We start from the raw sequence: 22,433 nt of genomic DNA on the forward strand, positions 1-22,433 counted from the left end.
TGCGGCCAGGGAGTGAATTGGCGGCGTCTCTTTTTCCGTGAGCGTAAAAGTGGTGCAGAGCAGAACGGGTGGTCATAAATACGGCACCACCGGCGCAGCACCGTCAATATATGTTGTTACAGCAGTCTTTGAAAGGCGCTTTGTGCATCAGTAATCCGCTCTGATGTCACCGTGCAGAAGGAGGGGCTGACCGCTTGGGCCCAATCTATGCAAGTTGTCAAAGGGACCGAGATAGACTGGAAGATGGCGAGGCGGACCGTAATACGATCTACCCGCTCCTAAGACACAGGTAAAATATATTTCTCATATCTACCAGCTATAAGGAGATTGGCAACGACTGTAGCCTGGGACGACGTGTGTCCACAATTTCGGTGTACGCTACTTGCAAATTATTACATCGATTGAACGATTGTGTCATTGGAAGCTTTTACTGTGCCTGACGATACGCAGGTACAAGCGAATAGAAACATGTCACAAGGTGGTATCTCAAGCCCTCGGTCTCGGGTTATGCTGACACGTAGCCTGGTTGAACACCGGTTGTTTTGGCGGATTGCTATTTGCATTAAATGGTCCAGATGCACTTCTTTGCCAGCAGGCTGTGTCCCACGCACAGTTTTTCGATGGTCCCACGTCTGGAAACCGTGACAACATACGAGAGGGCGTTTGTGACCACGTAACCGGGCACAACTGACAGTATGGTGCAACAAATATTAAGAGAAGCCTATATCAATTTGACAGACTCAAGTCTTACGTTGAAACATGTTAGATATTTTATTGGTGATATTAACGTAGGGGTTTGTGAAAGAGGACATTTTAAACAATTGAAAAAAACAAAATATTTTTATGTTCTTGTCCCGAACGAATTTGTATCCCATCTAGGCTATAGTAGGTTGTCAGCTTCAATTTCTCCACGGTCAACGGCTGCCAGAAATAACGGTCCTCATGGAAACGGTTTACGGTGTGGGACTTTCAAAATAAAAGCTTTTGTCAACAGCTCCTTGTTTATGACTTAATCCAATCCGCTCAGTCCCCGTAACGTGTTAAAAGAATGCAACCAAAAATGTCAACTTCCAAATGTGCGTGTGTATGCATGTGTGTGTGTGTCTGTGTCATGAGTGTAGGCTATGTGTGCTGGGGTCAGATCAGTGAGTTAATGGGCTGGTATAAATCCCATCCATGTGGCTCTCTCTGGGGCCTGACAGATGGAGGTACAGTACCCAGCTCCCAGTGTTGCTAACCTGGCCCTGATCCCTCCGCTGGTAGCACAGCCATGCCATCTGTGACCCGGGCACCACCCCGACCCCCACAGACCTTTGCCCCGACACGCTCAGACCTCCATGGTACAGGCTCAGACCTCCATGGTACAGGCTCAGACCTCCATGGTACAGGCACAGACCTCCATGGTACAGGCTCAGACCTCCATGGTACAGGCACAGACCTCCATGGTACAGGCACAGACCTCCATGGTACAGGCACAGACCTCCATGGTACAGGCATAGACCTCCATGGTACAGGCTCAGACCTCCATGGTACAGGCTCAGACCTCCATGGTACAGGCTCAGACCTCCATGGTACAGGCACAGACCTCCATGGTACAGGCACAGACCTCCATGGTACAGGCTCAGACCTCCATGGTACAGGCACAGACCTCCATGGTACAGGCACAGACCTCCATGGTACAGGCACAGACCACAGTGTCTGTCCTTTTGCAGTGTCTACAGTGTCTGCTCCCTGATGTCCTTGTCATCTGCTGGTGAATTAACCTTTAACTTCGGCCATTTAGCTTCCATTTAGCCCTAGCCTCCATTTAGCCCTGGCCCTTCAATCTGCTTCCTGTCTGCTCCCAGAGACCTAACACATACTTCCTGTTGGAGTCTCATTGGAGGTGCAGGCCTAGAGGCTTAAGCACCAGTGATAACGAGTGTGTTATCCCTGAAACATGACTAAGCTTATTAAGGCCGGTGAATATGGAGCTCATGGACGTTATCTAATTTTCTGGCAGCGCTGGAAGATTTGCATGAAGAGAGCAACACAGGGTTTATCTCTACCATGAAATATATATGCAATATCCCCTCCCTCCCTCCCTCGCTCATTGAGGTCTCTTCTCTGAAACCAGGGCTGGGTCCCTCCTCTTCCTCCTCCTCTTAATCACCCCCCTGCTCCTCTTCATCCTCCTCTTCTGCCATCTGCCAGCTGCTGAAGTGCTGGTGAATCCTAGTAGTAGTAGTGGTGATGTGTGTGAGAGGTGGGGGGTGTTACAGCTCAGATTAAAACCCAGATGAATCCTCTGGGATTTCATTTTCTCCCCAGAGGGTAGTGAGGGCCTGCCCGTACAGCTCTGCCAATCTGTTACCATGAAGACTGGCTCAGTGTGTGTGAGCGTGTGTCTGTCTGTGTGTGTGTGTGTTTGTGTGTGAGCATGTTTGTACGCGTGTGTGGGAGGGCAGATCCCAAATTAGCCACAAGGTTGTGAACGTGAAAATTGAATGTCCCTCGTCCCTCGTGTACATCATGGTCTCCCATCATGCAAATCCCATTTTCACACTGACCTCTGTTAGCCTTCACCCTTGACCGTGTTTGACCTTAGTGTTTGCATTCTCCCCCCTCCCTCCCCAGGCAGTGCTTCGATTAGCATTTCCTTGGAAACCTAAGGAGCATGCTCAGAACGTGAACAGACCAGAGCAGCATGAGTCAGAGGGAGCAGGGGGAGGAGCTTAGATCTCCGGGAGCCGTGGGGGAGGAGCCTAGGGCGGCTCGTAGCCGCCAGCCCAACGGCACTGCGGGGGAGCCTGTCCGGAGGAGCTGGAGACCCTGTCAGATGATGGGCCAGGACGAGCACAACCCTCATCATCATCATCCTCCTCCTCACCAGCATCACCAGGGGCGCGGGCCCCCCCGACACCGCAAGCGACCCTCCCCGGGTCACGACCCTGAGCCCCACCTCACGCACCCCCCCCCGCGCCCGGGCGTGGCCCGCTACCGTCGCCAGGGAGACAGCGCCCCGAGGGTCAGAGGTCACAGGCAGAGACCGCCGCAGTCGCCCGACCCTCCTCGGGAGAGACGGACGCCCGATGGACCAATGGAACAGCAGCGTGTGGCACACGCCCCTCTGAACCACCAATCACAGGACGCCGCAGCGCCTGACCTCACTCCTGTTGCTATAGTAACACCTACAGACCACAAGGTGGATTTCCTCACCCCAGATTTGACCCCCGAGGACCAGCTCCCTCCCTCCCCCCTTCCCTTCCCCCTCTTGGAGGACAACCAGGAAGAAGCCGAAGGGGGCCATCCAATCAGAGCTCAGTATACTAGTGCGGAGGGGAAGAACCCAGAGGAGGATGAAGGATGGGAAGATGAATATGTAGAGGAGGAGCAACATGAAGAAAAAGATGGAGGAGAGGATGAAGAAGGGGTTGAAAGAGAGGAGGGAGGAGAGGAGGCAGAGGAAGATGAAGGAGGGGGTATAGGAGAGGAGGGAGGAGAAGACGTGGGGGTTGAAAGAGGTGAGGATGGAGGGAGGGATGAGGAGGAAGAGGGAGCAAACGACCCATGCTCTGACACAGAGAGTGCTGCCTCTCTGAGCATGGAGGCTCCTCCCCACAGCCCTCCCCCCCTCCTATCACCATCCACCCCCTCGTCCCCGGACACGCCCAACTTCCCGCCTCTGCGTCATCAACTGGACCACTTTGACCAATACGACGAGGATCCCAGCCAGAGCCCCACCCCCGACGACGACCCTTTACCCGACGACGAGAGAAGCCCAGATTCCTACTGCTACTCCACCTCCTACCCCAAAACCTACGCTGACTTTTACACCCAGGCTCACCCGCATTCCAACCACGAGCCCTTTTCAGAGTCCTACTCCGAGCCCTATGCCAAATCCTACCCCAGCTCCTTCCCTGAGCCCCTCAAGGTGTCCTACCCAGAGCTGCCAAGGGAGCCTGGTAGGAGGTCAGGGAGGAGAGCGGACCAGTCCCACCCCAGCCACAGACACAGACCCAGGGAAGCTCCAGAGCCCCACCCCGCTGATCGCGATCTCCGAGCCCCCAGACAGAGCAGGGACGTGGGATCCCACCGGCCCAGTGCCTGGCAGGGGACCTCCGTGGGATCCAGGCTTCACCACTACAACGGGCATTCAGACGGCGAGGGCGACAGCTCCAGGGAGAGCCTCAGTTCCCACAATCTGCCGCCACCCACCAGGCACGCTGTGGCAGAAGCCCAGGTAGAGTGCCCTCGCCCTGGCAGGGCCGGTCCAGGCGAGTCCCAGGATGAGACGGGCCTCTCGGAGAAGAGTGCGAGGGGATCGGGAGATGCGATCACTCTGGCTATTAAGGATATCAAAGAGGCCATAGAGGAGGTGAAGATTAAGACCGTGCGGTCCCCGTACACCCCTGACCGCTCCGTAGAGCCAGTCTGGGTGATGAGGCAGGAGGTCAGTCCTTCAGAGGAGGAGTTCCCCTCACAGCCACTAGGGGGCAACAACACCGTGAGTGTACACACAACACCAAATAACGGCATAACTCAGAGCTCAGAGCTTGTGAAATAGTTCTGCTAAATGTTAGATTAACTTTAAGGAGGTTTAATGTAATGAGCTTTGGGCAAGTTTAATGTAAGTAAGTTCAGCCCTTTAAAATATCTTAGATACATTTCGTTGGAGTCTGAAAAGTGGCAATGCGTAATGCACTGACTAGCCCTCCTCTCTTCTCTTCTCTCCCCCCCTTTCCGGTCTTTTCCTCTATCAGTCTATTCCCCAGTCCCCCTCCCAATCTTTCTCTCAGTCTCCATCCCTCTATGCCCCAGCTCCTACTACAGCTTCTGCTCCAATCCCAGAGCCTGCCTTCAATGTGAGGGCGGAGTCTTCTAGAACTCACCAATCCCAGCAGAGGGAGCCTCCCAGGCTGCCTCAGCCCACCATAGAAGAGGTAACTCAACTGATATAGCCAATCAGGTGTGGCGTACCATCAGACAGGAAGCTGTACGTGACACCGATGCTCAATTTACTTTAAGAAGGGTTGATATTTGAAGTTCACAGTGCTACACTGTCATTACGAGGATAACTACAGAGAGATTTATACTCCACGTTTGAACATTTCAGATACGACGAGCAATGCCCTCCTTTCCTACATTTGTGGAGGGTGAGTGACACTGAACATCATTACCTTGAATTCATAAATACATGTTATATATAATGTATTCATACATGCCATACTGCCATATATATACCATTAATAAAATATAAACCCCTTTTATGACCCTGACAGTCCCTGGACCATGTGACCCAGATGACCTCATCGACGGCATCATCTTTGCGGCGAGCTACCTTGGCTCCACCCACCTGCTGTCGGAGAGGACGCCCACAAAGACGGCCCGCATGCAGCAAGCCCAGGAGGCCATGAGCAGAGTCCGGGTGAGTCTCAATACTGGCCTCCTCTCTCCTCCCCTGGCCTCCTCTCTCCTCCCCCAGCCTCCTCTCTCCTCCCTTCGCCTCCTTTCTTTCCCCTTCGCTGTGTCACTCTGATTTCCACTGCCACAGCCAACCGACCAACAGTACATCCACATTTTAACATTTTACTCATTTAACGGACGCTCAAATTTTTTTTTATCGTTTACAAGTTACATCAGCGAAATAACAAGCATACCATATGTATGACAGTATTTCTGTCGTTGAGAAGCGTAGAGCCAGTGTGAGAGGAGCTGGTGTTCAGATATAGTGTCGTGCTTGTGTCCTGGTGACATATCAGAGACGCTCATGATATTGACTCTCTAACCCCTGGGGAAAATACTTGTGTGGTGTCAGAAGTGACAGACAGCTAACCATCACAACTCGCCCCCCCTCCCCCCACACACCCTTAAAACCTCACATCCCATAATATTCCATTTTGAACAACCAGCCTCTGTCTCAGCCAATCCGGTGTGGCCACCACCTCAAGCCTTGTCTGTTTTGACCTGTCGCTCTGTCCGTCCGTGTCCTCTCCGTCTCTGTTTCTGCTGCTCCCCTCTTCAACGCAGGCTGCCCAGAAACAAGCCAAAAACAGGAAGAAGGTAACCGCTGGTTTTCATAGATCTTACTAGCCTAACATTCACTGTGCGGTTCTGTATGGAAATGAAAACAATATTTAAATTCTTTATTTAAATATTGTTCTATATTCTATTAATCTATATTCTTTATTTTGGATGTGCCTGTTCTAAATGAGACTGTAGGATGTGTGTGGTGAAACTCTTCCCCTCTCCTTCCTCCCCTATTCTCTCCCTCCCTCCCCCCTCCTCCCCCAGCAGCCCCCCGAGACTGAACTCCCAGCCTCGACAGAAGTAGATCTCTTTATGTCCACACAGAGGATCAAAGTTCTGCACGCTGATAATCAGGTAGGACTTATCCTTCACACAAGCTCTGCCTTAGGTCTCATCAGTAGTCATGTTTATCAATAACACTAGCCAATGGACACCTGAATCCTCCTTCATTCATGTGTCCCCTACTAGACATTATTTTTAGGCGAACACATTTGTAACTATACTGCCCTTGTGTTTCGTTTCTTTTGTCCATTTGAGAGATTACATCCTGGGCTTTCTAATGGTGTCCTGACTGTGATCAATACCACTATCCCTCTCATAGGACTTATCAATAACACTACCCTTCTCGGAGGACTTATCAATAACACTATCCCTCTCATAGGACTTATTAATAATGCTATTCTCGTAGCACTTAATAATAATGTCCTAAGGCTTTTCAAAAGCACGAGCCCGGGATGTCTTATGAGACATGGTCTCTGAGGCTGCTGGTCTCTGAGGCTGCTGGTCTCTGAGCCTGCTGGTCTCTGAGCCTGCTGGTCTCATCCTTTTACTTTACTTTTAGTCATTTAGCAGATGCTCTTATCCAGAGCGACTTACAGTAAGTACAGGGACATTCTCCCCGAAGCAAGTAGGGTGAAGTGCCTTGCCCAAGGACACAATGTAATTTGGCACGACCGGGAATCGAACCAACAACCTTCTGATTAATAGCCCGACTCCCTAACCACTCAGCCATCTGACCGCCTCCTCATCCTACCTGCTGTGTTGCTCTGCAGGAGTCTCTGATGGACCTTCCCCTGAGGACCATCTCCTACATAGCAGACATCGGGAACATGGTGGTTCTGATGGCCCGGGGGAAGATGGTACGGTCCAGAAGTGCTCAGGACAATCTGGACCAAACCAACGAACACCCGGGCAGCGCCCGTGACGACCGGCGCCAGTACAGGATGGTGTGCCACGTGTTCGAGTCGGAGGATGTAAGTGTGTGTGTGTTTGAACGTGTGTGTTCAGGACAGAAGTGTGATCAGGGATTACATAGTGCTCTAAATGTGTCTCTCCCACTCTGGTTTGCCTGTCTCTCTCTCTCTTGGTCTCTCTCTCTCTTGGTCTCTCTCTCTATCTATGTCTCTATCTTTCTTTCAATCTCCCTCTCTTTCTTGCTCTCTCCCTCTTGTCTCCTCCCCCAGGCCCAGCTGATAGCTCAGTCCATCGGCCAGGCGTTCAGTGTGGCCTACCAGGAGTTCCTGAGAGCCAATGGCATCGACCCTGAGGACCTGAGCCAGCGGGAGTACAGCGACCTGCTCAACACCCAGGACATGTACAACGATGACCTCATCCACTTCTCCAAGTCGGAGAACTGCAGAGACGTGAGCGTGCCAGCGGGGGGCGGGAGAGAGAGACAAGCGGGCAGCTTTGTGGAGGAGGAGATTTGGTTGTTTGTGGTGGAGATAAAGGTGGTTGGAGAGTTTGAATGTAAGAGGTCGGTCAGCTTGACGGTCAGCCACAACCACAGACACAAACGTGCGTGTCATCGTTAGCAGGAAGTTATGCAAATGTCTGACTACGTCTGACTGCCAAAACCCCACTCAGTGTTACTGTGCCATCTGTAAGCAATGCATTTTACAGTGGAAACACAGTAGAACATGTAATATGACACTGTAGCTAATCTAATGGGCTAAGAAATGAAATCCTCGGTTTCTCTCTCATATCTCAGGTGTACATAGAGAAGCAGAAGGGGGAGATTCTGGGCGTGGTGATCGTGGAGAGCGGCTGGGGCTCCATCCTGCCCACCGTCATCATCGCCAGCATGATGCATTCTGGGCCGGCGGAGAAGTCCGGTCGGCTCAACATCGGAGACCAGATAATGACCATTAACGGCACCAGTCTGGTGGGACTGCCTCTCAATACCTGCCAGAGCATCATCAAGGTCTGTCTGTCTCTCTGTTTCTCTCTCTCTCCCTGTCTGTCTCTCTCTCTCCCTGTCTGTCTCTCTCCCTGTCTGTCTCTCTCTCTCCCTGTCTGTCTCTCTCTCCCTGTCTGTCTCTCTCTCCCTGTCTGTCTCTCTCTCTCCCTGTCTGTCTCTCTCTCCCTGTCTGTCTCTCTCTCTCTCTCCCTGTCTGTCTCTCTCTCCCTGTCTGTCTCTCTCTCTCCCTGTCTGTCTCTCTCTCCCTGTCTATTGCTCTGGCTCTTTTTCTCGCTTTCCCTCTCTCTTTGCCTGCATCTTTCTCACTCTCTCATTCTTTCTTTGATCCCTCTTTCTCCGTCTCTCTCCGTCTTTCATTTTGGCTTCTTCTCTCTCACGCTCTCATTCTCTTTGTTTCTATCTCTGCTGCTTTCTCTCTTTCCTCTGTTTTCTTCCTGTTCCTAACCCCAACCTGTCCCCCCTCCCCCCCTTCCCCCCCTCTAGGGTCTGAAGCCCCAGTCCAGGATCAAGATGAACATGGTCAAGTGTCCTCCTGTTACCATGGTGCTCATACGCAGACCGGACCTACGATACCAGCTGGGCTTCAGCGTACAGAACGGCATTGTGGGTATCAGGAAGCTGTCCCCCTAGTTCTGTGTGTGTAATGTTAGCTACTTCTCCTTCTCTGTGGTCAGTGTCAGGCTGGGCAGAGTATAGCATTAACATTTGTAGCTTTTAATAAGTAAATAGTGGTATTATATTTGTTAGGGTTTAACTGCTGTAGTTTGCTGTTTTTCATTAGAAAGTGTTTTATCACCTTATGTCAGTAGAAACAGTACAGGAATAACATTGATTTTGTATATTGTTCCTGTTCCTCTCTCCTCCTCTTTATTTCCTCCCTCTCTCCTCTCTCTTCCAACCCTCCTCCTCCCATTTCTGTTTCCCCCCCTCCCCCCACAGATCTGCAGCTTGATGAGGGGCGGGATAGCGGAGAGGGGCGGGGTCAGGGTGGGTCACCGCATCATCGAGATCAACAGCCAGAGCGTGGTGGCCACGCCCCACGAGAAGATCGTCCACATCCTGTCCAACGCCGTGGGCGAAGTACGTACATTTTAGTCATGCAGCAGGTGCCTTGATTTAGGGGTGAGTGCAGCTCAGCGGTTAGAGCATTTGTCTGCGCATCAAGGTCACAGTTTCAAAACCCCTTCTGTGTTTGCTTTGGATGAGCGTCTGCAAAATATATTAAGAATTATAATTGAAGTAACACATTGGGAAATACAGTGTACTCTAAGGGTCTAACCATACTGTGAGAACTGTACTTGAGATTCTTAATTATCTGCAGTACTTTCTGTGTGCACTATTTGGATAAACGCTCATTAATAATAAAAAGAAATCTGTTTTCAGATCCACATGAAGACAATGCCGGCAGCCATGTACCGTCTGCTGACAGCCCAGGAACAGCCTGTCTACATTTGACTGACTGCATCACACAACCCTCAAAACCCCCTACCACCCTTCCAAACTCACCCCTGTACCCTCTCACTCCTCCCACCTCTTACCAAGTTATTTCTTCACTTCAGTTTGCTCACACAGTCTTGGACCTATTGCTTGTTTTTTACCTAGTCGTGTTTGATGTCACACTGTACTTAATGTTCATCTCAGCACTGACTTGCCTTAATCTGTTACTGTCATGACATCGTATGACCGTGGCTGGAGCCTCTGCTCCCGAGTAAGAAGGCACAGATTAATCCACTTGGCAGTGTTAACGTGACGTGTTTTATCAGTACCAAAGACAACTGTGAAATTGAACGAGCATATTTAGAGGGCGGTGTAGAAAGTAAGGAATATCTTTGGTATTTGAGTCCTATGAATGTACTTATATTACTGCTATTAAACATTTAGGTTTAAACTTTTGGTCATCCGAAAGACGAGTTGTTAACTGGACCAAAATAGCGTGGAGTAAAGATGACAGTGGCGTATGTCAACTATGCTAAGCTAATTTACAAACTAGCTAAGGTGAAGGTCAGGCTTTCCAAAGTTTTTTCTATTTGTTTACTGAACTTGTATTTATACAAATGTTTCCCACTTAATTTGTGCGTTGTGTTGGAGAGACTTTTTTATTCACCAATATTTATTTCTGGGGGTGAACATTTTGGATCAAATATTGTATTAAAGTGCTTGCACACTGCCCCAGCATACAGCAAACTCCAAATGTTGGTGGTTGTAAAACAATGTTGCAGAACACGTTGTGTGCTAAGACACATACTCACCCAACACAGGTGCATTTCTGTTCCCCAATTCAATATTCTGTTAAACATTAACCCTCCTGTTGTCTCCTGGTCAAATGTTTCCCATATAAAAGTAAAAAATATTTCAGAAATATTACCCTTTTTTCTTATTGGAACAAAGCTTCAAAACAACTAACATGTAGAACTAGGCTAGTTACAAGCTACAAGGAAGCATTAAGCTATGACCTTTAGCGATTGTGTGACTCCAACCATTTGATATGTTCCCACAGGTGTAGGCCTGCTATAGTGAGACTCACCGGAGTGCTGGGCAACAGAAATCTAAATGTTCATGTTCCCATTATGCGATATGTCGAGTTGGGAACGTAGAACCGATGACTTCAGTGAGGGATCACCTTCTCCAGAGACGGTTGTAAAAAGTCACCCACACCCGGTGTGAACCTCAGGGCCACCGAGGTCGAGCAGAATATGAATAACAATTGTCCAGAATTCAAACAATAAAAGACACGAGTAACAATTATTTATTTGTATTTATTCCAGAAATTTGAGTACTCGATCGATAAAGAATCAGACATTCAGTATAAAGAAACAGACATGAAGACGTATATTGTGATTCTCTGGTATAAAAAGATGAGCGTCTCTGAGTATACGCGCATATATTTATATATATATATATATATATATATAGTATACGCACAGGAGACGCCAGAACAGTGACTGTCTCTATGAAACTAATACACAAAAGAAATAAAACAAGCTTTTTTTTTCTTCTCAAACCATACCCGATGGTAACAACATTGGGACCAAGAGCTTCATGCTTGCTTGTCCTTTCAGTGAACAGACATCCCCAAGCGTGTAAGGCATTTTAAAACGTGCTGGTTCCCATACAGGAGGCTCCACAAGCACCACCCCTCAACACGGAGGAATACAACTACTACATCTGGATGGATGAAGCAACATTAGAAATATAAGGACAGATACTCCAGCTTCTAGCCAAGCACTGGCTGATCACAGAGAGCAGCTGTAGCTACATTTAGTTGCATAAGCTGTTTTATACTGCATCGGATACGTGAATGGAAAGTAAAAGATAAATACACTGAAAATGTCAGGTTTATAAAAACAACCGTGGGGCACACATACATACAGACTCTACAGGGTACGCGACTTCCATCAGCAAGCATTAGTGATGACTCGGAGAGGCCAGGGAAAAGGAGTAATGGCTGATGATCGTGGTTGAGATCGGTACCGTCGGTTAAGACACATTCGAATCTGGTCATATCTCTGACCCGCCACCAGGCGGAGCTAACAGAGCACGGGACACATCCTCGTCCAATCAAATCTACAAGACTTTTCGGACACAGCAAGTCCCTGATTGGAGGAGAAGCAAAAGAAGGTGGATCTTAGGCAGGCGTCTGCTCAGACTCTACAGCTCCGTGTCTTTGTATTTCTGCGGGTTGCCATAGTAACCCCGTCTGGTCTGGTCGGCCAGCTGGCGGCGGTACGCCTCCTCGTCGTCGTGGTATTGGCCGCGGGCCTCGGAGTACGGGGGCCTGGAGGGCGGGTTCTGGGGCTCGGGGTTGGAGCTGGACCTGAGAGAGACACAGCAGGACACATGAGAGCTCTTGGATCCTCTCATCACATGTAACGCTGTGTTGTCACATACAGCGTATTCTCTCAGAAATATGAAACTATCTTCCTATGTCCGTTTCAATGCAACTCCTCAAAAAGGTCAAAAGACTCAATGTTGGAGCTGCTGTGGCTAGCTGTGTGTGTGAGGCTGGCGTGGTCTTACCCTATGGGCTGGGGGCGGTTCAGGTTGGGCTTGGGCAGCTTCATTGGGACCGCGTAGATGTCTGGGTGCTTCTGGGCGATTTCCAGCTAGAGAGAGGGAGGGAGAGAGAGGGAGGGAGAGAGAGGGAGGGAGAGAGATGGAGAGAAAGACAGAGGGAAGAGGGAGAGAGAGAGCAAGACAGAGGGAAAGAGGGAGAGAAAGAAGGTGACAGAGCAAGACAGCAGACAAAAGAAAACAAAGAGAAATAAGTTTAATCTCTCGGTTTATGATCCACGCATGTTCTCCGCGTTCCCCCGCCAGCAGGGCTGGGGAGTCCCAGGCAGTACTGAGGAGAAGCAGGCGGTACTGAGGAGAAGCAGGCGGTACTGAGGAGAAGCAGGTGGTACTGAGGAGAAGCAGAGGGTACTGAGGAGAAGCAGGCGGTACTGAGGAGAAGCAGGTGGTACTGAGGAGAAGCAGGTGGTACTGAGGAGAAGCAGAGGGTACTGAGGAGAAGCAGGCGGTACTGAGGAGAAGCAGAGGGTACTGAGGAGAAGCAGGCGGTACCGAGGAGAAGCAGGCGGTACTGAGGAGAAGCAGGTGGTACTGAGGAGAAACATGCGGTACTGGGGAGAAGCAGGTGGTACTGAGGAGAAGCAGAGGGTACTGAGGAGAAGCAGGTGGTACTGAGGAGAAGTAGGTGGTACTGACCCGCGCCTGCTCGGCCTCCTGCAGCTCCAGCATCCTCTGGGCCCGGGCCAGGTGGTCCATCTGCTCGAAGGCCTTCACCTTCCCCAAAAAGGAGCGGTTGGCTGGGTCCTCCCCGGCCTGGCTGGCTGGAGCCTGGGGGAGGTGGGGGAGGCTGGGCTTGACGGCCACGGGGGGAGGAGCCGGCTTGGTGCCCCCTGGGGCTTCGCTGCTGATGGTGCTGCTGGAGTGGGAGTCGTAGCCGCGGGCGGAGTCACGGGCCCTCACCTGGGAGAACCATCCGGACCAATAGGAGGGGAGGTGTTAGTAGGAAAGCCCACAGGGAAACTTCAGGGTGAGGGCGCTGTTTGGGCTGAGTGTTAGGTGGTGTGTGGGTGAAGGTTGGGGTGAGGAGTGTGGGTAGGATTAAGGTTGAAATGAGGTGTGGGTTACGGTGAGGTCTGGGGTCATTGAGAGAGAAGGTAAGAGAGAGAGAGAGAGGTGTTTAGGGTGAGGCGTCTCACCTTGGGGGGCTCAGGGACAAAGGAGGGGGGAGGGCTGGTGTCTCTCAGGACCTCCCTGCTCCCAGACCTCCTCATACGTGCCGGGGGGACAGGGTGGGGCTTCTACAGGGGGCAGGGGGAGACAGACACACTGGATGAACACAATCACTCACTATGTGTGAACACAACATTCAAACCATGACAATGACATGTTTGACTAGATGATGGGTCTAGATGATGGGTCTTTATGAGCGTTAGAAAGATGGTCGAGGTAACACACAGCTAGGAGAGTCGAAACCATCCATACGAATCTCACACGTGAAACAGAATGACACAATGACCGTTTGACGTTGAGTGACACGTGACTGACAGATGATTGACAGGTGTTAAGGCCCACCTCCTCTGGCAGCACGGGCTCCGAGGAGCGGCTGATGGCTGACACCTGCGGCTCGTCCATTGGCTCGTCCAGCTCGTTGTCAGTGTAAGCCCCGCCCTCGTCGGCCGTGTCCTCGTAGTCGCTGGTCAATCGGCTGTCCATGCTCAGGTAGTCAGCTGACATGGTTGACAGGTAGGACATCCGGTCGTCATGGAGATCCAGTTCTTCCTCTGAGCCATCCAGCTGAGGGGGAAGGAGGGGGGAGAGGTAGAGAGGGAGAAAAAAAGAGAGAGGGAGGGATGGAGAGGTAGAGAGGAAGAAAAAAAGAGAGAGGGAGGGATGGAGAGGTAGAGAGGAAGAAAAAAAGAGAGAGGGAGGGATGGGGAGGTAGAAAGAGAGGAAGAGAGTGAGAGAGGTGATTACAAAATGATCATAAACACAGCTTTCAGACTACAACACACTCACACACAGTCCCACACCCTTACCTTGCCCTCACAGACCCACACAGCTCTCTCCTGCTGCTCTCGGACTGAGTCCTTCAGGCTTCCGTACCAGGCATCGTTCACAGAGTTCAGATCCACAGTAGCTGGACAGAGAACACAAGACGTCAGTCTACACATGCCAATTCCCGTTGCCAGAGTTTCTGCTAAATGAATAACAGGTCAAAGAGTAAGACAAGTGTCCAGGAGGGAAGGGGGAGGGAGGGGCGTACATGTGAAGAGGTGTCCGCAGGTCTTCCTCAGCTTGACCGCCTGCTCATACAGCTTGCGGGCGCTGCGGTTGGAGCCGGGAACCAGGCGGTTCCTCATGGCCTTCACGCCCTGCTTGCTGTCTGGGTTGAGGAACACCACGATGGGGTACCACTGGGTGTAGTTCAGGGTGTCCACTGCCTTGGGGGTCACGTCCAGGAGGGCGTGGAGGTCCTGGGGGGTGCAGACACAAAGGGAGGATAAGTTGCCTGGTAATGACGAGACTGATATGAAGAAGAACGGGAGGGCGGGGCCTGGAGGGCGGGGCCTGGAGGGCGGGGCCTGGAGGGCGGGGCCTGGAGGGCGGGGCCTGGAGGGCGGGGGCTGGAGGGCGGGGCCTGGAGGGCGGGGGATACTAACATAATGTGGCTTGTGAAAAGTAAGCCAAGACAATGAGGTGGCTAAGGGATGATGATGATGATGTAGAAATGAGATAGGTTGGTAGTGAGAATGAGGTTGCTGTAAGTTCAAGAGGTTGATGATGGTGATGATGATGATGATGATGAAGATGGCGGTGGGGGCGTCTTACCTGTTCGATGATCTGTCGGATGGTGTTCAGTCTCACCACCCCTGAGGACTTGTCACTGCCAGCATCCTTGGGCTCAGTCTCTGTTAGAAACACACAAACCCAGCAGTCATATACAGTCCCGCAAGGACCCACCCCTCACACCTCCAGACCCAGCACAACAGAGGAAACCCCCACAAAGCAGTCACTCACTGGCTATGACAAACTCCTCAGGAAGGTCATTGGCCAGTTTCTCGTTGGCGGCGTCAGCGATGGGTCCGAAGAGCACCACAGGTCTTCTGAAGCCAGCTGAGGACAAACAAGATTGTGTGAAAGGATTACTGCAAGTCCCTTTGAACAACATCTGCTAAACGAGTGACAGTATTCTTATGGGGCTGCTCTCCAGCTGGGATAGGCCGGCGTCTGGGGCCTGGTGTCTGGGGCCTGGCGTCTGGGGCCTGGCGTCTGGGGCCTACCCTCTCGTAGGACCACCCTCTCGTAGGCGGGGAAGCGCGTGGTCAGAGGCGTGGCCGTCAGGTCCTCCCGGCTCTTCCGCAGGTCCTTCTTCTTGGCCGCCCTTTGACCTCGCAGCCTCCAGAAGTCTCCCCTGTTGTCGTTGGCTGCTACCCTCTGGGCGTTCTGGACGTTGGACATCTGCTCGGCTCTGGGGAGGGAGGGGGGTGGGGGGAAGAGGAAAAACATTTCAAAACACTTGTTGAAGATGTATACACACACACCCTGTATACATATTTACTCACATACACTCACAAGCATCCATTTTCACACAGACTAACACACTCTCACACTCATGCACTCCCCCCCCCCACACACACCTGCTCTTGTTGGGGATGATGCCCTTCTCCAGCAGCTGGTTGTCCTTGTCCGTGCGGATGGCCAGCCAGTTGCCCAGCTTGCCGTCGTACAGCGTGTCCACCACCTTGAAGATCTCCCCCCTGGAGAAGGGCAGGCTCTGGGGGGCTTCCTTCTCGTACTCAAAGTGTGTCCGGATGAAGAAGGAGTCTCCTCGGCCTGAGGCCAGGATGTCCTGGTAGACTGGAGCACACACACACACACATCACTTCTGATTCCTGATGTGACTGTCTAATAGGGGTCATCAAGTGCTGGGTACTCTGTGTGAGGTGTGCCCAGACGGGAGGTGGACCACACCTTCAGGCTTGCTCTGGGCCAGGATAGTGACTTCCTCTCCTTTAGGGACCTCCAGGAGGTAGAGCACAGCATCCTCTCGTAGCATCCCCCTGAAGTCCATGCTATTCACCTGAGCGCGCACACACACACACACGCCATGGTTAGTGTGTGACCCTTGGCTATCTGTCATGATCGTAACTATTTGCATATTAGGAGGTTTACTATATTTTAGCTTATCATAGATGTAATCTATGTTCTGTGTACTTATGTCATGTTATGACAGGTTGCTTTGCGTTGTCTTGTCCGAAGAATTTCAGTGCCCAATCTGACCCTGTGTTGTTCTGTGCGTCTGACAATAAAAGACTTGAACTTGTGTGTGTGTACCTTCATGATGTGTGTGTGTGTACCTTCATGATCTGGTCCCCGGTGCGTAGTCCCTCCAGCTCAGCGGGGCTGTCCTCCTGGACCCCAGCGATGAAGATGCCCACGTCGTTCCCCCCAGCCAGCCTCAGACCCACACTGTCCCCCTTCTGGAAGATCACCATCACTGTGTTGGGCCTGGACACACACACACGGGCACGTTACACAACCACACACACAGATCATGAAGGTAGGTCACACAAGTACAGCACGTCATATAACCACACACACACACACACACCCGTAAATCTCCTGGTCCTCCAGACTGGGCTTCAGCAGGGTCTTGGGTGCAGCACGCAGTTTGGGAGCAACAGTTACGACAGGTGCTGTGGAGGAAAATATAACAACATAAGTCCAAGTTTGTATTACGTAAAGCTCCAAAAAACTATGTAGCACTCAAATTAATGCAAATACATTTCTCGCTCGCACTGCTTGTTTCCCCCTATCTACACTCACATCTAACTGATACTAGGACATCGGTTTGGGCTGAGCCCCACATTTTTACAACCTCTAGCTTCGTCCCTGCCAACCGCCACACATAACACCTTCTGTTGGCAACACTGTCCTGTCCTGTCTGTGTCCTGGTATGTTAGAGCTCATACGGGCTTCTAATCCATTATGTGATGGTGCAGGGTTACAGGTGTTACCAGGGTTACAGGTGTTCTGGAAAGAGAGAGAGAACCGGTCTTGGCACCTGGGGGCGTGTCCGGCCGAGGCTCCTCCCTCTCAGCAGGCAGGGGAGGCGTGTCATCCACAGGTCGGTCTGGAACTCTGAACGGCGTTGCCTTGGCGCCCATCTTCGCAAGGCGGCTAGGAGGATCGTCCCTGAGGTGGAATAGTGATCATGTGACACGTTCGTACACCGACAGTATATATTGGGTCCTATTATTGTCAACTGTTAAAAACTCAAACTAAACTACATTTAAACAAGCGTACCTCTGGTGATGCAAAATGCAATGTGTGATGTCTGAAGTACAGTAGACCAACACAGCTACAGTGCTGTGACAGTTTAATATGTGTGTACTGGAATAAACTGTGTTACCATCCCACATGTAAACACATGTGCCTGCAACCCCCCAAAAAATATGCTTTGAAGCCATTGAGTGTCAGTCTCAGTTCTACTCAGAGCAGTGAGTGTCTTTGGGGGGGCAGTGTAGTCTGAGTGTCCCTCCAGTGTTGACGTCAGGAGGCAGGAAGTGACTGCTCACCTGGGCTTCTCTCGGAGCCTCTCATTGGAGGAGTGGGAGGACAGGTCGGAGGGCACGGCGCGCCGGTCATCCTGCGGCGAGTAGGAGCGGTACGACTCGATCTCGGAAAGATCTGGAACACAGAACGTCACCGGCGTGTTAGGACTCTTCACTCTGCCAGGTGGACATGGAGCTGACCACAGTAGAACACTCCAGAGAAAGGAGAGGGAGGGAGAGCAGTATTTCACCCCAAACAGAGGGAGAGGGGAGGGGGATAGAGGTAATATCCACCCAATACTGGTCACGAGGAGAGAGAAAGCGACAGAGGGAAAGAGGTCAAACCAAAGGACAGCCAGGACAGAAGACAGCCAGGCCAGCGTGTGTGACAGCTGAGCTACCCCGTGTCTCAGTAGAACCTCACTGCTCCTGTCCAAACAGGCCAGGCTGGCAGGCGCTTCTCTCCAGACCAGAACATAATGAAATTCCGTCATATCCAATTGCCGGATTATAAAGGTGGATTACATTACTATGCCTACACGCACACACCCACACAAGCTCTCACTCATACACACAGTTTCCCACACACACACACAGCTAAATCAAATAAAGTGGGTCACAAATAACTGAAGACCCCCATGGGGCCCAGGATCAGCTCTGCTCTCTACCCCCCCTCCCCTCCCCCCCCGCCAGTCACGCCTGGGCCAATCACAGGGTGTGCCAGATATCATGTGATACTTCTACAAACTGCAAAAAACAATCAGTAGAGAGGCCATTGTGTTTATTGTGTGCGGTGCAGAGGTGGAGCAAGTCAGTCCCAGCTTAGATGGAAATACACAGATGTGTCATTTCATCTCCAAACAAATGAAAATCTGTGTCATTGCTGAATAGAGAAAAACGGAAATATCCAGAAAGAACAGAAACCAAACAACATTGAAGAAGAATATGAAGGGAGAGTGTCACAGAGCGCGTGACCTTCTTTCAGTTTTATTATTAGACACAACAACAACAGAAACAGGACACACCAGAGAGGAACACATGCATGGCCTTCCCTCAAACACACTCCGGTTAGAAACCCCCTCCCCCCGTTTCCACGTTAGTCTAGGCCGTTACGACGGGACACGGAGAGTGATGGGCTGGACGGGTTCAGAGAGGGGCGGTCACATGGGGTAGGAGCAGCTGGCTCGCAGTGTGGCGGTGGGTCTCTCACCATCGAGCTCAGAGTCGCTGTCGGCCAGCGGCGGGATGCGGATCAGGACCTGCCTCCGGTCACGCTGGACCACCAGCTGGAGGCGGCCGCGAGACTTCTCAATCAGCCTGCCGGCGTCCCCCAGGGACAGGTTCTCTGTCACCGTGCCGTTTATCTGGGGGGGGGGGGAGGGAGAGGTATGGAGAGTAGAAGAGAGAGAGAGGGGGTAGGAGAAAGAGATGGAGAGAGTAGAAGAGAGAGGGAAAGAGATGGAGAGAGTAAAATAAAGAGATGGAGAGAGTAGAAGAGATAGAGAGAGAGAGGGAGTAGAAGAGATGGAGAGAGTAAAAGAGAGAGGGAGAGAGAGAGTAGAAGAGAGGGATAAAGGGAGGACAGAGATGGAGAGAGAAGAAGAGAGAGGGAGAAAGATGGAGAGAGTAAAATAAAGAGATGGAGAGAGTAGAAGAGATAGAGAGAGAGGGAGTAGAGAGATGGAGAGATTAAAGAGAGAGGGAGAGAGAGTCAAAGAGAGGGATAAAGGGAGGACAGAGATGGAGAGAGTAGAAGAGAGAGATGGAGAGAGGCAGTGCAAGGAAAGGGAGGAAAAGAAAGACCAGGTAGAACAACAGATAAATCTCCAGGTCAGTCCAGAGGGGCAGACATGGGTCCCTCCAGCCCCAGGGGGGGCAGCTGTGTCTGGGGCCTACCTTCAGGATGATATCCCCCTCCTGGAGGTTCCCGTCCCTGCAGGCCAGCCCTGTGCTGGTCATCTCCTTAATGAACAGCTGGCTGCCCAGTCGAAGGCCATACTCTACAAACACATCACACACACACGTTTGTACATGGGCTGGGAAAAACTAACTGACTTGCCATAATGGTTAGAGAATATGGTTCTTTCAGGTCACACTTTGTACACAAGTGTGGTTCGAGAATGGGCCTGGGACCTTAGTGTCCCACTAAGGTCTACCCCTCCCCACATTCCAGAGGCAGAGCGCTGACCTTCGTTGGGCCTGTTCTTCAGCAGCAACACGTTCAGGGGTTTCTCCAGGGGGTCGTGGTCACGCGGGGGGCAGGCCACGGGGATCGGCATGGCGGGGGGCGACGGCGAGCGCTCCAGGCGGTCTCTGCTGCCGGCCCTCCTCATGGGCTCTTCCTGCCGCGGCTCGTACTTCCTGTGGTCGCGGTCGCTGGGGATGCGGCCGCGCTCAAAGCCGTGGTCGGGACTGGGAGGCCCTCGGTAGCGTGGGTCGGGGCTGTGGTCGCGGTCCAACGTGCGGTCGCTTTTGTACCGCCGGTCGGGGCTGTGGTCGCGGTCCAGCATGCGCTCGCTGCGATAGCGCCGGTCGGGGCTGTGGTCGCGGTCTAGCGCGCGGTCGCTGCGATAGCGCCGGTCGGGGCTGTGGTCGCGGTCCAGGGTCCGACCTTGGCTGCCGTCTCGTCTAAAAGCTCGCTCAGGGGCGAAGTCGCGCTCCGTGCTCCGGCCCCGCTCCTCGCGGCCGTAGTCCCTCTCTCGGGTCTGGTAGCCCGAGTCCGTGTAGCCTCCGACCCGCTCCAGGCTGTGGTCGCGGTCCCGGTCGCGGTCGGGCAGGCCGCTGCGGCTGCTGTAGAGGCTGCGGCGGTCCTGGTCGTAGTCGTCGTTGTAGTCGTTGCTGAACACGCGGTCGTCGGGGGAAGGGTCACGCTTCAGGTTCACCGGAACCTTCCGCGGCCTCTTGACCGTCTGTTGGGATTCAAAAAGCATGTCCGGTCGATGACACGAAACACACTTTTTCCATGCGCTACTAAGGTTAACTTTCAACAGTTTCCAAACTGCGACAATGACACAGTCTGTAACCTTAACTATCAGACTATGGACATCATTAAGAAATCCACCACACTGACCGTTTACAAACACAGATTCTGAACTACCATCATTAACGGACAGATAACTTACTATCTTGGCTACTTTTCCACACTTCCTGAGGGTCTGTACTGCGAAGCTGTGGAAGACGCCCTCCATGGATGTGGCATTCACCTGGATCACACGGTCGCTCTCACTGCACAACACACAAACAGGATGCAGCTTGACGTGATCCAGACTGAATGAACAGTAACATGTAGATGAGGGTGTGGCTCAATGGTTGAGCACTTGACTGCAAGTCAAGAGATAACGGGTAAAAAAAGAGAAAAAGACCCATACATAGCTTTGGATAAAAGCATCTGCTAAATGAATACATTTGTTATGATTATTGTTCTGATAGCTCAGGAGGTAAAGCACTGTGACAGCAGAGCAGTCGAGGTCAAAACTAAGCTACAAGTGAGACAACCAATCATGTTATGTCCCTGAAGTTGATTGACAGGAGGTACGTACAATAGAAGCCCATCAGCAGGCCCTCCTTGCAGCACGTCCGACACCACTATGGACATCTCTCCGCTGTCGTCGTTGGGGTTGTCCCGCCCCCCTGACACTGCAATGCCGAAGCCCATCTTAGGGTCCTGTAAAGAGACATACATGCTGAACTGTGTTTGTAGAGGGATACTGTCTGTGAACAATGAATGTGCGTATATTACTATTGGCAGATGATAATCTGTTGGTCTTCAGTATGTGTGTGTGTGTGTGTGTGTGTGTGTGTGTGTGTGTGTGTGTGTATCCCTTCTGTGTGTAGGTTTGCTTTAGTGTGTGTGTTCCTGATACTCCTCGCCCACCCCCAGCCTACCCCGGTAGTGTGTACCTGCCCCTGCTTTGCCCAGAGATTAAAGCAAGAGATTTGATGAATCCCATCACCCTCCCTCTCTCTCCCCCCATGACCCTCTCTCTCTTTCCCCTCCATGACCCTATCTCTCTCTCCCCATCACCCTCCCTATCTCTCTCTCCCCATCACCCTCCCTATCTCTCTCTCCCCATCACCCTCCCTATCTCTCTCTCCCCATCACCCTCCCTATCTCTCTCTCCCCATCACCCTCCCTATCTCTCTCTTCCCATCACCCTCCCTATCTCTCTCTCCCCATCACCCTCCCTATCTCTCTCTTCCCATCACCCTCCCTATCTCTATCCCCATCTGTAATAAAACAACCACTCGGCACATCTGCTCCTAGGCCAGATGGTCAGGGAGTAACAGAGTGAGAGAGACAGAACAAGAGGGAGAGGATGGGAGAGAGAACGGGAGGGAGAGAGAACGAAAGAGCGATGGAACGACAAAGAAAAGCAGGAGAGAGAACAACAGAATGATGAATGATAAAGAGAAAAACAGAGTAGAGTGACTGGCTTATACATGAACAGGAAGTGATGCGAGATGCAGAGGACAAGAATGCCAAGACGACTGTAGTCAAAGAAGAACTCGGACAGATGAGGACAGAGGAGAGATGATGGACGGAGGAGCGTGACATGCTGACAGCTGGCAGGGGTCAGAGAAGTAGAGGAGAGCGGCTTTCCAGGAGCAGAATCTCAAAACATGAACCAACATGAGGTCAGCATGATTACGCAGGCAGG

The 22,433-nt window shown here is 51.8% G+C and overlaps 2 protein-coding genes across 7 annotated transcripts in view; one reads left to right on the forward strand and one right to left on the reverse strand.

Moving 5' to 3' along the window:
* Window positions 1-11,276, forward strand: apba1b (amyloid beta (A4) precursor protein-binding, family A, member 1b). The gene is made up of 13 exons (XM_047045355.1): window positions 1-289; window positions 2,617-3,436; window positions 3,482-4,486; window positions 4,743-4,922; window positions 5,096-5,135; window positions 5,262-5,407; window positions 6,274-6,363; window positions 7,062-7,262; window positions 7,473-7,652; window positions 8,000-8,212; window positions 8,693-8,812; window positions 9,149-9,289; window positions 9,593-11,276. Exons 2-13 carry the CDS (start codon window positions 2,687-2,689, stop codon window positions 9,662-9,664), a joined length of 3,138 nt encoding a protein of 1,045 aa, XP_046901311.1. The 5' UTR covers window positions 1-289; window positions 2,617-2,686; the 3' UTR covers window positions 9,665-11,276.
* The window catches only part of tjp2a (tight junction protein 2a (zona occludens 2)), a 22,162-nt gene continuing 10,674 nt past the window's right edge, over window positions 10,946-22,433 (reverse strand). For all 6 annotated transcript variants that reach the window (XM_047044555.1, XM_047044554.1, XM_047044556.1 and 3 more), the window contains 21 exons: window positions 21,315-21,439; window positions 20,898-21,000; window positions 19,964-20,684; window positions 19,672-19,775; window positions 18,986-19,139; window positions 17,800-17,911; window positions 17,286-17,416; window positions 16,833-16,917; window positions 16,579-16,729; window positions 16,193-16,301; window positions 15,859-16,078; window positions 15,502-15,689; window positions 15,239-15,334; window positions 15,050-15,129; window positions 14,484-14,694; window positions 14,257-14,357; window positions 13,793-14,014; window positions 13,417-13,518; window positions 12,917-13,180; window positions 12,227-12,312; window positions 10,946-12,023 (listed from right to left, as the gene is read on the reverse strand). In XM_047044555.1, the coding sequence (XP_046900511.1) occupies window positions 11,858-12,023; window positions 12,227-12,312; window positions 12,917-13,180; window positions 13,417-13,518; window positions 13,793-14,014; window positions 14,257-14,357; window positions 14,484-14,694; window positions 15,050-15,129; window positions 15,239-15,334; window positions 15,502-15,689; window positions 15,859-16,078; window positions 16,193-16,301; window positions 16,579-16,729; window positions 16,833-16,917; window positions 17,286-17,416; window positions 17,800-17,911; window positions 18,986-19,139; window positions 19,672-19,775; window positions 19,964-20,684; window positions 20,898-21,000; window positions 21,315-21,439 (3,531 nt within the window). In that variant the 3' untranslated portion in view covers window positions 10,946-11,857. The remainder of the gene's footprint in view (window positions 12,024-12,226; window positions 12,313-12,916; window positions 13,181-13,416; window positions 13,519-13,792; window positions 14,015-14,256; window positions 14,358-14,483; window positions 14,695-15,049; window positions 15,130-15,238; window positions 15,335-15,501; window positions 15,690-15,858; window positions 16,079-16,192; window positions 16,302-16,578; window positions 16,730-16,832; window positions 16,918-17,285; window positions 17,417-17,799; window positions 17,912-18,985; window positions 19,140-19,671; window positions 19,776-19,963; window positions 20,685-20,897; window positions 21,001-21,314; window positions 21,440-22,433) is intronic.

This window comes from Hypomesus transpacificus, chromosome 22, assembly GCF_021917145.1.
Source record: "Hypomesus transpacificus isolate Combined female chromosome 22, fHypTra1, whole genome shotgun sequence".
In the NCBI taxonomy this organism is placed as follows: Eukaryota; Metazoa; Chordata; class Actinopteri; order Osmeriformes; family Osmeridae; genus Hypomesus; species Hypomesus transpacificus.